This window comes from Mustela putorius, unplaced genomic scaffold, assembly GCF_011764305.1.
Source record: "Mustela putorius furo isolate JIRA1106 unplaced genomic scaffold, ASM1176430v1.1 tig00000275_pilon_pilon_pilon, whole genome shotgun sequence".
NCBI lineage: Eukaryota > Metazoa > Chordata > Mammalia > Carnivora > Mustelidae > Mustela > Mustela putorius.
The window spans coordinates 5296798-5311858 of record NW_025421341.1 but is presented as its reverse complement, the minus strand read 5'-3'; the positions used below and the strand labels follow the sequence as shown (position 1 = coordinate 5311858).

Here is a 15061-nt window from a genome sequence, read left to right as displayed (position 1 = left end):
CATAATTCATGTAGTGGAGAGTTTTCAAACTTTTTGGTCTCACTATCCCCTTTCAGTCTTACTATTGAGGACTCCAGTAATAATGTATCTATCAATATTGGCCACATTAAAAATTAATTGAGAATGTTTTAAATGTTTATTAATTTTTAAAATAATTGCAAATAACATATGTAAATATTACATCTTTATGAAAAATAACTATTTCCAAAACAAAAAAAATGAGAAGAGTTACCATTTTTTATATATATATTCTTGCAAATATTTTAAATATTTGGCTTAATGGATGAGAACTAGATTCTCATAATCGCTTCTGCATTTAATCTGATACAATATGTTGTATTTGTTGGCTTTGGTTGGAGTAACAGAAATTCAAGTCTCACACAGACAAGTGATTAGGAAAGGGAGGAATATTTTAATAGCCTTTCCAGGTATTTGTGATATTTTTCTTTATTACTACAGAAGAACCTTGCAAATAGTAGTTTCATAAAAGTTAGTTGCAAAGCGGAATCAAAGTCGTACTGATAAACTTGCATGCTTTATAATTCATTGGTCTGCCTTGCACTTTGAATGGATCTTTTACCTACACATAATTTTGTAATATCATGCATTGGTCATTTGGAAAATATTGATTTACTGAGTGAAGTGGATCTTCCAAATGCTAACACATTTCATTGTATGACTTCATTCATTCATTTATTATTTTAAAGATTTATTTATTTGAGAGAGGGTACAAGCCAGGGGGAAGGGCGGGGGGGGGAGAGAGAATCTCAAGCAGACTCCCAACTGAGCACAGACCTTTAGATCTTGACCCTTAGATCTTGACCCGAGCCAAAATCAAGAGTCGACCCTCAACAACTGAGCCACCCAGGCACCCCCATTGTATGACATATTTAAAAATTTGGGGGCACCTGGCCCAGGTCATGATCCCAGGGTCCTGGGTTTGAGACCCACATCGGGCTCCCTGCTTAGTGGGGAGCCTGCTTCTCCCTCTCCTTCTGCCTGCTGCTCCCCTGCTGGTGCATGCTCGCTCGCTCTCTCTCTCTCTCTCTGTCAAATAAATGAATAAAATCTTAAAATATAAATAAATAAATAATTTAAAAGATTAAAATTTTTTTGTTGTTGTTAAATTAACCACCAGTATCATCAGGAGAGTCTTTTAAGTAGTGGGGAGCTGTTAAGCACTAGCAGCAGCTCCATGTTTTTCAAAATTTTAATTTTTCACTGGGAGGATCAAATTTTATCATTGGCAAAAATATTCTCAGATTATTTTCTTCGGAGTGGCAGACTCACTTCATTTTTACGAAAATGTCTGTTGGATATCTAAGTCCGAATAACCATAATTTGTTTGTCTGTTAGTTGTTTTTTCCAGTAAAAATGAGATTCCATGACGAAGGTGGCTAGATCAGCTTGCAAATCAGAGAATCACACAAGCACGGGTCTCAGGACCGCCGTCTCCTGCAGCATTCCATGCAGGGGCTTTATGTGCACTTCCCATTTCCTCACAGACTTTTAAAAAGAGGTATACTCAAGGGTTGAGTTTAATATAATTAATCATCTATTACTGCATCGTCAAGGACAGTCTTGAATGAAAGTGGCATTTTTACTGGGCGCACGTGGCCGTGAAGAGTACAGCTACCAGCGCGGTTTGGTGCTACTGACTTCATTTATTTTCACAGGCCAGCGGTTTTCCCACCATTGCTTCTGTGCCATCGGTATACATTTCAGCATGGCCCAAAAGGCAAATACTGTCTTAGTTTTGCCGTGAAAATAGTTTTGGTGTTCTAGAGCTCTTGACAGGGAATCAGGGTTTCCATGGGGGTCCATGGACTGCATTTCGAGAACCACTGATAAAGTGTGTGTTGCTAAAAGGATCCCAGGCTGTGCATATAGAAGGTGTCACCTTGAACGGGTCTATGACTATGAGATATAATTCCATGTGACAGATGCTTAAAAGGCAACTTCTCTGTGTTAGGGGCCATGTTAAAGAACAAAGGTGTATGTAGTGAATGAGTGGAAGGAATAGGGAAACTTACTGGTAGACCTCCCCATCTTTGGAGTAGAAAAGAAAAACAGATCTCTGAATTTGTTGCTAATTTTTGTAATAAGCCTAACTGATAGAAAACTACAGGAGGCATTATACTACCGATTCTTAAATCCTCGTCGCGTTTTTTTCACGGTAGTTATTACTTACAGAAGTCTTGCTTATGAGGAGACCTCTCCTAAGTCCTGAGCTTGCAGTATCTCACGGGATGCTCATCGCACTGAAAGGAAGATTTTACGGATTAACAAGCTCTGTGGCTCAAAGTAGCTTGCTCAGAATTGCAAGGCTAGTAAGCAGATGTGCTTTTCAGGGTGGAGACTGGACTCGAAGCCAAAATTCTGTGACCCCAAAACTCCTCATAGCTTACATGCCGTGCCGTCAATATATGGGTTATACGGTGCCCTTAGTTTTTTAAAAATAAATGATTAAAAAAATCATATTTGCTTTCAGATATCGGGTAGATATACATTCCTATGAGTGACAGTTTATTTACTTTTTAAACATAATTTTACTAAAATGTAGTAATAACAAGTTATGCAAAACAAGCATAATAACTGGACTGAAAATAAAGAAGAAAGAATATGGAATTAATCCAGTAGAGCAGAACAAAGACGTACTGACCACTTACTGTGTGCCAGACATATGGTGTGCCAATACGGAGCTCGCAGTCCAGTAAGTGAGATCGATATATAATGGTTACCTTAATATTTATATTAATTAGCAACCATTAATGCGAAGTTCTTCCCACTGAATTTTGAGCCCAAATTAATTGTCTTAAATGCTGATTTGGTGGAAAACGGAATATTGGGGGTAGAACTTGATTGCTAAAACCTAAATATCTCAGTTACATGATATTTTATATATAATGTATTTTAAAATGGCACCATTCACTCATTTATTTATTTAACAAATTCTCACTGAATTATACACAGGGGCTCTTCGGTTGTTCCAACCAATTGTTCTCATTTCCTGTTAAATATATTTTCTCAGGACTCTTAGCGGAAGAATGCTTTTCTTTTGTGGATCGACTCTTTTACATTCTGTTGTTGTAGATGAGGTAAATTAAACAAGTAAAAATAATTCCAGTATTAATGCAAAATAAAGGCCGACAAAGGTCATCTTGTCCATGTTCTCATCGCTGGCTGGTGAGTGGCACCGGTTCAGGACCCGAAGCTCTGGGTGAAGCTCCGTCCTCTGGGTTAGGCTTGTCACAGAGATGTGGATGCGGCCACCTGGGAAAACTTTTGTTTTAACCAATTACTGGATCAGGCACCCTCTACAGTCACCTTTCTAATAATTTCTCATTTTCTCTGTATAAAATAGACCACAAAGTCTTGGCTTATTATAAGTAATCCAGTTCACCCCATAATGATACAGTGAATTATATACTTTCCTGAACTTAATCATTTAAGATCTCGCTTCCTCCCCTGCAGGCAAAAACCATTACACTTTACACATGGCTCCCAGCTGGTTTTCATTGAGGCCTTCAAAATCTATTTGAACCCTGAGAGGTTTAAGAAGAGCTGCTTTATCTTTCTTAGTCGACTTTTGTCATGGTACCATTTTGTCCTTGTGTTTTCAAAAACTGTCCAGTTTTGAAGGCAGAGAAACAGCATGGGCCCGTATTATGGCTGTGCTTTGTCACCGGGCAAGGAAGTTTGAGGTTTTGTTTTGAAGTTGATGCGTCTTTTGAATATATTTACGACTCTTATTTCTTTGTCACTGTTGTTATGTCCTTTTATATATTTAAATATCATATTTTGGCCCAAAGAGATTTCAGCAAGTAAATAAGGAATTTATTGGACTTTTAACTTTCTATTTGTTGATGTCCTATCCATAACTTATTTATCAACATTTAATTGTTGGTGAGAAGACTACTTATTAGAAACCTTTGTAAATTAATAGGTCCCGTTATAATAGAAACTCCGTAAATATTTGATAAACTGACAATTTTTTTTCTCCTTTAACTAGGGTTGATTGTCTTCAACATATTTCCTTTCAGACATGATAAGCACGTCTGATGAAGAAGGCAGCCGTCAGTTAAATGTAAATTAACTGTTCTCTTGAGGATAGAAGTATCAGTGCATTCTTCTGCACTGGTTGTTGTTATAATAGTGTTGCTCTTTGGGACGGTCTCTTGAAAATCCAGTAATATATTGAGTTTTTCTTACTTAGTATGTGGCTATATGAACATCTCTCTTCTCTTTAGCAATAGCGGTGGTTTCAAGCCCTACTACATTTCTGGCTAAATCAGAATATGATTGCAGTTCACTGAAGGCTTTCTATCACCTTGACAGTAGAATGCCAGGGTCTGGCCCTGGCGACCTTCCACTCATCATTTCTCTCTGGCACAGGGCTGTTCACCACTACTTCCTGTGATGGTGAAAATGTGCTGTCCCATATGGTATTGCACAATGTGGCAACCGAGCACATGAAATGTGGCTTGTTTTGCTTCTAGTTTTAATTAATTTAACAAAATGCAAGTAGCCCCGCGTGCCTAGTGGCTGTTGCACCTCAACGTGCCGCCTTCCTTGATGTTCTTCAAATATATCGAATATATTCCTCCCTATCGTGCTACAGTTTCCTTTGCCTGGAATGTTCTTCTTCATGGCTTGTTTCTGGCTCCCTTCAGACCTTTGCTCACGTGCAGCCTCCTTCAGGAGCCTTCCTTGAGTCACCGTATCTAAAGTGAATTTCACTCTCCCCAGTTCCCCTCCTTTTGCGTTACTCAATTTTTTGCTTATAGTATTTATTACTACTTGGCATTTAATTTATGTCTGTCATCTCAAAGTCTAGAGAGTTTGTTCAATTTTCTTATGTAATCTCACTAACAGAAGGCAGGGGAACATGAATGCTCAAGGGCATGGGATTTCAAATCAGACAGACATGTTTTGGAAGGCAGCTATGCTCACCACTATACCACCAACGCCGGACAGACATGTTTTGGAAACCAGTTCTACTTTTAAGCTATATGGCTTCATACAGATTACCTCTACCCTCTCTGAACTCCAGTTTTCTCATCATAAAATAAGGGCAAAAATAATCTGCCTGCAGGATTACTGTGAAAATAAATAAAATTAGGTAAAATTAATGTATTTTTAGCAGTTAGGCCAGTGTTCAGCTCATGAACTTCACACAAATGCTACCATCTATTACTGCTTCTATTGCTCCTACCACTGCTGTTATTCTCGAAGATCCTCAGCTATTCCTATGCTATGAACACTGATTGTCATATTGAAAAATCGACAAGAGAAGCTATGAAATAGAACTCTCTGTAGAAATTACCAGAGATGAATAGTTAACTAATTTAAGTTCAGTTGTGATGGAAGAAAAATCTATACCAAAATAGAGCTAGAATGAATGATCAGGCTTGTTTGCAAAGGTCAAAAGTGAAGGGATGGATGGCTATCTTTACAGAAGGATATATTCCATCACGTGGGGAAATCACGTGAAGAGAGATGGTGGGCGTTAGGAATAGAAAGGGTCAACTCCTGGGTCCATTTTGAAAAAAGAGGGGAAAGGATGAAGCTGGAAAGTTTGTGGACTTGGGCAGCTTCTTTTACTTCAATATCTGGGAAGATGCTCTGTTCACAATCTTAACTCAAGAAAAGTCCCAGAAAACAGTAAATCTAGTTGTGTGAAGAAAGAACTCATTAGAAAAGAACATATATCTCGATTCATTTGGCAGGTCATTCTCTGTCTTGGTTGAAGTAATTGTAAATTTTGTGGTTTAAAGAAAAAAAAAATCAGCCACAAAATAGATGTCTAAATTATCACATGAGCTGAGGAACAGGACGACCTCTTGGCCCATCCAGCAGGAATCAATGGCCTGGCCTCTCACTTAAGTTACTCAGGGAATGTGGAGGGGACAGGAAGCAGACTTGATTCATCTAGTGAACCAACAAGGAAATTTGAGCATCTCTGAGAAATTCAAACAGAAAAACTAGAATTCAGTTAAATGGGAGTTCAGAAACCTGTCCTATGAAGATGAGGCTAGAAGAATTGACATTATTTATTCAAGATATAAGAAAATGAAGAAAAGTTCCTGCCATTTAGACGGGAGGATTTTAAGATGGGGTTGCATCGATCGTCCTTTCTCAGAAAGATGGTTTTGTAAGCATTAGGCTTTACTCTATACTTCCTTGATTGTCATAATAAAAAGCCACTGCAGTTGGTTAGTGGGAAAATCTATGTCGTGATTTTTTTTACCTTTTTTTTTTTTTTCCTTTCTTTCTTAAAAATTGTCAACAGATGATAAACAACTTTCTGCCTGGGTGGCTCAGCCGGTTAAGTGTCTGCCTTTGGTTCAGGTCATGATCTCAGGGTCCTGGGATGGAGCCCTGCATTGAGCTCTCCCTTCAACGGCAAGTTTGCTTCTCCCCTCCCTCTGGGATCTCTCTTGCTTTCACTCTCTCTCAAATAAAAAAAAATATAATCTTAAAAAAATAAAAGAAAAAGAAAAAAGAAAAGACCTTGGAGGGAATGAAGCTAGCTGGGACAGAACTTAGGGCACCTTTCGGTTTCAGGTCTTAAACGCCTATTGTAGTTGAAAGGGAATGACAGCCAGTGTGTCCATGTGACTGAAAATACTCAGACAGGCCCTTTTGCAAACTTGAAAGGCGGTTTCACTTTAGAGCTGCCTGTTTTGTCATTCTCGATTTTGACGGCTCTCTACTTATCGGCTTGAAGATGCTCAAAATGTCACTTATGCTTCTTCCTGTAAATATTGTCATGCCACCCAACTCACTGTACAATATCGTATGACCAGAAATAAAACATTTCTCTTTGTAGATCGTTTCTGTTGCTTTTAGTTCTCCGAGAACCATCTCCTCTTCTGTGATGGGCAGTGACATTACTGTCCCTCGGAAACCCACTTTCTCACACTGACAGGTCACCGTGTTTATAATTTCCAATGTAAAGGGTTTTCTTGAGGTGCTGCCCATTCCAGGTTCTCTCTCTCTCTCTCTTTTTTAAGATTTTGTTTATTTATTTGAGAGAACGCATGAGCAGGGGGAGGGCAGAGGGAGAGGGACAAGCAGACTCCATGCTAAGCAGGGAGCCTGATGCAGGACGCAATCCCAGGACTCTGGGATCATGACCTGAGTGGAGGGCAGATATTTAGCCAACTGAGCTACCCAGGTGCCCTCCAGAGTATTCTTGATCCAAATACCACCTTACTGAGGAACCATGAGGATTGAGTAAACCAGTCTGGGTAAAGTTGTTAGCGCTGCCTGGCCCAGCGTAAGCGTCCAGTAAGTGGCTGTTCTTACTGTTGTTGCCCTGCTGTTTCATGTGTGGCTTCTCTGCTTCCGTGTGTTGGCAAAGCAAGAGTCTGTGAAAGGAGAGGTGAGGGCGGCCAGTTGGTTGGACCTAGGAGAAGAACGAACCCTATCATGCAGAAAGATTATAGTAACTTCAAAGTCTAGTTTTGGAAAATCTCTTTAAATCTAACCAGTGCAAAATGGAAAACCCCTAAAGAACCAATCTAATTATTTAACTAAATGGAACCATTATGCTGACTTTTACTACAGAAGGCAAGCATAATTTAGAAAATGGGGCATTTTAATTCTCTTTTGTTTTCCAATTAACGCAATTGCTCTAATAGGAGGTACTCGTGCTTGAGTATATAGGTTCTTTGAGTACATATTTCATATATAATTTCAGTGCCTCTCTCTCTTTCTCACCAAAAAACCAAAATCCTCACCTGTTGACATAGGGATTCATTTATTACAATGGTCAGGCTGCCCAGATTATGACCTCAGAGCAAATATCTTCTGCCATCAAAGTGCCCTGAACAGGCCCGTAGCACAACTCTACGTTCCCTTCCGGCTATAATTAGGATGTTGAAGTAACAGAGCTCTCAGATTTTTGCTGATGCCAGCTTACCACAGCAGACCACATGAATTTACTCTTAGTTGAAAGTAGTAAAGAAAATGCCAAGAACATTCACTTTAATTGGTCAACAGTATATGGACCTTTAGTGCCCCTGTTTGATGGCCCTGTGTTTCACATTTCTTTCTGCCACCGCCATCAGCTCATTGTGATGGATATTCTTATTCGCACTTGATTATTCTTTGTATTATTATTTTGATTGTTACATGGTTGCTAATTATCGTTTGAAAAGTTTCGTTCTCTTCGGCTTGTTCTTACCTTATTTAGGTAAAGATCTCATGTGCCCTAATTTTTTCTAAATTCCATATAACAGACTGACGTTTTCACGTTGGTAAGGAATTGTATTCTCATCAGATGGTCCCTGAGACTGGAAGAGGTGGCGGAATTTTTTTTTCTTAGATGCTTGCTCTGATGTTGCTATTTCATAGCCAAAAAGAGAAAATGGGTCTTGTGGGTAGCGTGTGATCGTGGTTGTAATAGGGATGGGAATGGGGACACACCATTGACTCTGTAATGTAAACAGATGTGTTTTCTTCTGGACCAGTGGGATCGATTTCCCCCTGGACTCTGGAAGATGTGTGCTTTGTTGCTCTAACATGAAAGAGACTGCATAAAATAGGAGAGAATGGTAAAAAGAGAAATGTAGGTTTTTTAAAATGTGAACTCAACTATGCTTAAAGGCTCTGGGAGGACCCAGAAAGTAAGGCACTGATGTGAGACTAGGAAATGTGGTCCTTGTCTTTGGAGTTGACATAATGCTATTTACTACGGACCATCACAGAAACCTTTTAATTATGTACTATTGCTGCTGGTTTTGTAAAGTGTGACTAGTGGCTGAGGCTCCTTTCCGGGATCCAGCAGTCCTCTCTCCTCACCACGAAGACCAGCTCACGTAGGCCCATGATGGGAGCAGGAGCAAGCTGTTAGGACAGTCTCCTCCAGAGAGCTTTCTCTCTTTCATCAAATTGAAGAGGCTCTTAAATAAATATTAAAATGGGAAATTACTTCCTGCAGAGAGACGATGTTGAAGCAGCATTTAATGAAGACCAAGCATAAGCTTGCCCAACTAGGGTCGCCTGACAAAAACGGAAACAGTTCAGTTACGGGTTTGGTGTCCTCTATTCAAGGAAGACAGTCCGGGGTTGGGAGGATGTGGCACCTCACAAACAGTGGAACACCGTGCCTGAAGGACTTGGGGCAAGATCAGGTTTTATGGATCATTACAAGTGACAACACAAACAGGGCACAGGTGGCCAGGGTTGCATACCTGACCTTATTTAGAAAGGTCAAAGAACAAGAAGGTGTGGAGCCCCGAATTGGCTTGGTGTTTGGGGATTGGCCGACAGGAAGTCCTGTGCTTCTGGTCAAGGGGCGCCATTACAGGAACTGGAAAGTTCAGCCTGCTGATACGGTGCCATGGGTAAGAGCAGCTCTGTCTTGGGTCTACAAATTTATGTAAACACTAGAGGCTTTTTCTGTTTTGTTTAGTTTTCCTTTTTTAGTAAGTGGGGAATATGTAGGGCTAAAAAAGAAATTTAAGTTAATTACAACAACTAGAAAACTTGAACAATTAAGGATGAAAAAACAGAAATTAGGGAATGTGTGCAAAACAGAATATTAATAGTTTGTGGTGATATTGAGGTCCACCTATGTGAGTTTAAAATAGCCATTTAAAATTTTTCATTTAAGAAAAATGTTATATCTTTAAATTAATTTGGAAATCTATGTATTTTAAAAAAAACATTATTGAAGGATCAATATCAGGGTTGAAAGAAAATAAAAGTTCTTCCTAATTTTATGAAGTATTGATTTTCTGACTGGAATACCAACTAATTCTCTGTTCCACTCTTAAGGGTAATTATGAGGCTGATGGTAATAATTACTCTCATTTCTTGGATGTTAGCCCTAAGCTTGAGGTGGATAAACTATGGCCCATGGCCAAATCCAGTCCACCACCTGTTTTGTAAATAAAGTTTTATTGGAACACAGCCACGCTCATTTGCTTATATATTACTTATGGCTGCTTTCACACTACAAAAAAGAGAGTTGAGTCATTGCAACAGAGACGGTATGGCCCCGCAAAACCTACAATATTTACTATATGGCCTTTTACTGAGAAAGTTTGTCAACCTCTGATTTAAGGTAAGCACTATTCATTGCATATACTATGTTACTTAATTCTTACAACATCTCTAGGAAGTCAGTGTCTTATCCTTCTTTTATAGATGATGAAATTGAGGTTTAAAGATGTTAGTGCCTGATACAGGGACTCCCAATTAAGTGGAAGATTCTGGACTTGAACCCGTGAGGTCTGATTGTAGAGCCTTCACTGTGAGTTCCATTTCTTTGCACTCAGGCTTTAGAGAGGTGGTGTGATCACCCTGGTTAACCCTGGGGAAGGCTCTGGAGCCAGACTGAATGCCAATGACCGGGAACAACAAACTTAACTTCTTTGTGCCTCAGGATATAAATGTCCGCGCACCTTACTGTTATTAACCTCTGCTTTTGTAAATGAGATTCTGAATCTCCAGAAATTCTTTCAAGTTTGCCAGAGACCTGAATTTACAAATGACTACAGCACTGCAGTCCGAAGGTAGACAGGCCACACACTCTTCAGAGGGATGACGGCTTCTGAAAGGTGAAATCCTGAGTCAAATGTTCAATTTTTTTTTTTTCTTCTTAATTTTAATGATCAGGTCCTGCACCGACAGCAGTCTCAGCCGGCCAAGGAGAGCTCCCCGCCCAGAGAAGAAGCTCCTCCCCCACCTCCTCCCACGGAAGACAGTTGTGCCAAAAAGCCCCGTTCTCGCACAAAGATCTCCCTGGAAGCCCTGGGGATCCTCCAAAGCTTTATCCATGATGTGGGCCTGTACCCTGATCAGGAAGCCATCCACACGCTTTCTGCACAGCTGGATCTCCCCAAGCACACCATCATCAAGTTCTTCCAGAACCAGCGGTATCACGTGAAGCATCACGGGAAGCTCAAGGAGCACCTGGGCTCCGCGGTGGACGTGGCCGAGTATAAGGACGAGGAGCTGCTGACGGAGTCCGAGGAGAACGACAGCGAGGAAGGCTCAGAGGAGATGTACAAAGTGGAGGCCGAGGAGGAAAATGCCGAAAAGAGCAAGGCCGCGCCTGCTGAAATTGACCAGAGATAATGTGAACTCCTACCAGGCCAAGCAATACGTCGGTCCAAGGATTTTCTGTTTTAATTTCTTTAAAAACATTTTCTTCCTTTTTTTTTCTTTTTTTCTTTCTTTTTTTTTTTTTTTGCTTTATTTTATCTTATTTTTGTCTTTTTTTTTTTTTTTTGGTCTGTTTTGTTTTTCTTACCTTTTTTGACATTTCTTTTGTTGCACAGGATACACCTATAGACTGAATAAGTTCAGTATTTCCGAATCAGACATCGCCTTGGCAAAGACACTCAAGTGTTACACTTTTACAATTGACTGGATCATAATAATTATAATCACAGGAGACTCTGCCTTCATTATCCTTGCACTTAGGGAAGAGACATCAGGCAAGTTCCAGGATGAAAAGATCTACGAAATAAATGAAGGAAGCTACAAGTGTGTGTGTATATGTATATGTATATATCTATATATTTACATATATATATTAAATTGCATGGGACAGAGAACTTTACAATCCGAAAGAATAGACTGTGAAATGAGTTCTTAAAGAAGAGACTTGTTTATGTATTAAAAAAAAAAAAAAAAAAAAAAAAAAAACCACTTCACAGTGAGTCGCTTTGGCTTTTTGATAAACTGCGGCCTGCTCTCAGGGTGGGGTGACTATTTTTGAATTCCTATTTATTTTCTGTGTTCGTCCCTGATTTTTTTTTTTTTTTAATTCTATGGCTTCCTATCTGGCAGCTTGATGGGTAATTTTTGAGGTATGTATTTAACAAAATAAATCAACACTGCCAAAAAGAAAGAAGAAAGTAAAGTGGAAAAGAAATCAGGGCACCTTAAAATGATACAAGTCAAATTGCTCTTATAAGACACAATGCACACTTAAAATGACTCGATATGTTCCGTTACTCAACTTGTCATTCCTGTAGTGAACAGATGCATTTCTGTGGAATTCCAAATGAATAAAACTGTAATTCAGTACAGAGAAAACTTGTCCTTTAAGTGCAGTCTTGATAAAATGACATTTTGACGTTGGACGTATGGAATTCATAGTACAAGCCACGTTTTATTGTGAAACTTATTTACCTGTTCGTGGCTTCAGATTTTAAAATGAATAAGCCTGCTCATTTTAAAGTTGTTTGTTGTTGCTGTTTTCTCTTTTTTTTTTTTCTTTCTTTCTCTCTCTCTTTTTTTTTTTTTTAAATAGAAAATAGTTCAATGTAATGTTAAGTTAGAAAAGAAGTCGCTGCCCACTTAAAGGGGTTCCCTCTCCCATAAACCTCCATCCTTCCGTCTCCCAAAAGATGTTTCTTAATTTCTCTTTCACTTGGGGCTTCCTCTTCTTCGTACACATTCCATCCACCTCACCAAACGTCTGTGGTCCCTGCTGTCATGCCTCCTCCCTTCCCCAGTATGGCAGCCTGAACAAGAACCCGTTTTCGAATCATTGTGCAGCTCCAGGCAGTAGAGTAAGCGAAGCGATTTCAGTTGGAATCACCTGCTCGTCATAAACGAAAACATCTTCTCAGTTACCTACATAGCGATGACCTTACGTAAAGCAGAACTAATACCGACTGGCTGTGCAGCGGAACGAGCATTAAAGCCGCAGTCTGCTATGGGTCTCCAGACCTCCTGCGGCTTCCTCTCAGAAACATCAATAGCATTACTTCCCACTTCTCCTTAGAGTAATTGCAAGAGGTGACCTCACCTTCGGGACCCGATCCCTGCTTCGCGCGGCCATCAAACAGTCCCATCCGGTTGGATTTTTTTGGAGTTGTGCTCTCATGCAACCTTGTCAAAGACCTCATGCAATATCACTTTGAAAGTTATTTTCTGTTTACTACACAAACATTGTAATATAACTGTTAATACTATTTATATATTTGAAAGGTATAAAAGGTAGGAGTTAAAAAAAAAACCTCTATGTGTAGATATTAACTCAGAACTTACACTATACAGGGAGAAGACATGTTGCAATACAAGCTAATTCTAGCTGCTCAGTAACCTCTGGAGGTTTGAAAGGGACATTTTCCTGTACTTTTTCAGATAACGATGTCGAAACATTCTCTTGACGCGAGCGTCACGTACCTTTGCAAAAGGATGGTGGTTTGCAGTTAAGGCCTGGGCCCGTCCTTCCACTTCTGTAGTGTGCTGCGGCTTTAATCCGAAAGGCCACGCTTGCTGCTTGCTGATCTCCGAGTTACTCTTTCCAAATTGTCTTCTTACACTGTTGCTGAAGGTCACTCTGTACACGTAATGGAAACTGATTTTGCCAAGCTCTTACAAGGTGGTTCATCTATCGATGGCATCCGCATTTGGTATCTTTTACACTTCAACCAAAAATTTATTAGGTATTTTTCAATGCTAAGTCTTGCCTTTTATTTTTTAATTTCACTGCCGAGTTTGCAGTGATTCTAAGTGAATCTGTGGGCATTTTAGCCTGTGGTCTTGCCAGATCTTTGCGAATTACAATGCATATATGTCTATTTATTCAATATCTGTCATATAATATCTATTTGGAAGAAGAAACTTTCTCTTGTAGTGCCTCTTGACAAAGCACAATTTCCCGCCTTTTTTTTTTTTTTGTGAAATGAAAAAAACAAATTGTGTTTTATTGCGGTATCAACAATGTGAATAAGGATTAACATATTGTAAATGTTCTTTTTTCCATGTAAATCAACTATCTTTGTTATCACTAAGTGATAATTAATTTTTAACTTATGTGCATTGTTAGGCTGTTAGAATTTTTTGGTTGTTAAAATAAAACGCATTCAATAAATATGACTTCGTTTGTCAAGTATTTTACTGAGCATTGCTTTCTTTCCCATTTAATTTTTCATGTGGAGTGAGACCCGGTGATTTATTTCTAAAATAAGGGAGCAGCACCCACAATTACAGATGTTTGCGTCCTGTACGAGGCATGGAGTTAATTGTACGTGTGAATGCGTGTGCATCCCTGTGTGTTTGGAAACGCACGCGTGCTCACATTCTGGAGCTGGCAACTTGGAAAGCCATTGCGCCAACGATTTGTCGTATACAAACAAAACTCAAATATATAAAGATATATTTATGGGCTTGCTTCTTTATTTTTCTAGTGAATATTTTCTGTTTATAATTAAAAACCCACAAATGACTGCGTGTCAGGAAACTTTTGGAGCACATATGTCCATGGTTAATGGACATAATAAAAGTCTTTTATATTTAGAGCTGGGGTACCATCATGTGTGCATAGAGGAATGCCGGAAGGATTGATGTATCTGAGAAATGTGTGAAAATGATTTTTTAGAAAGTGCTTACAATGGAAAAAATTGCTCAAAAGACTAAAGTTAATAAGGAAGGAGCTAGTGCTTAGCTTCAGAACTGGCAAAGAGAAAGTCAATTAAAAAGTGATTTTATTTTCTTTTGATATTGTAAATTGTCTTTGTGTGTGTGTGTGTGTGTGTGTGTGTTTTGCATTTGCTTGACATACAGATGTGATTTTTCTTTCCTTTCTTCCTTAGTTTCACTTGCCTTTTTTTTTAGTTAACAGCTCACAGACCATGTAGATAGGTTTTAAGGACAGTTTGTGAATCCTGGATATTTCCAGGAAAGCAGATGGCCTCAAAGCACAGAGTTCTGAAGGTTTTTAAGGAAAAATTAGAGGCTCAAGACAAAGCAAAACACAGTATTTATGCAGATGTAAATGAATTCTGCGTTGGGGTTAAAGACTTGGGAAGAATGCCTTGTGTAAGATAACCGACTTTTAGCACAAATAACTTCTACACGCACGAGGCTGTGTTTTTACGGGTCCTGCTTCACCACAGGTGGCAAAGTCAAGAGTGCGAGGCTCTGCCCACAGACAGGTTGTGCCAGAAGGGCTTCTGCCAGAAGGCAGTCTCTGTGCGAGCAACTTCCATTTCCAAGGAGTGAGAGGTTTCTTGACTCTGTGTTAAGTTCTCCTGTTAACATCTGAGAGCCATCACTCCGTTGGTTGAGTTTTTGTCTTTTTCAAGTT

General features: G+C 39.4%; 1 protein-coding gene across 2 annotated transcripts in view; it reads left to right on the top strand.

Moving 5' to 3' along the window:
• SATB2 (SATB homeobox 2) overlaps positions 1-13846 on the top strand; it is a 189427-nt gene extending 175581 nt beyond the window's left edge. For both annotated transcript variants that reach the window (XM_004772180.3, XM_004772181.3), the window contains one exon: positions 10630-13846. In XM_004772180.3, coding sequence (XP_004772237.1) covers positions 10630-11091 — 462 coding nt within the window. In that variant the 3' untranslated portion in view covers positions 11092-13846. The remainder of the gene's footprint in view (positions 1-10629) is intronic.
• The last annotated feature ends 1215 nt before the right edge of the window (positions 13847-15061 follow it).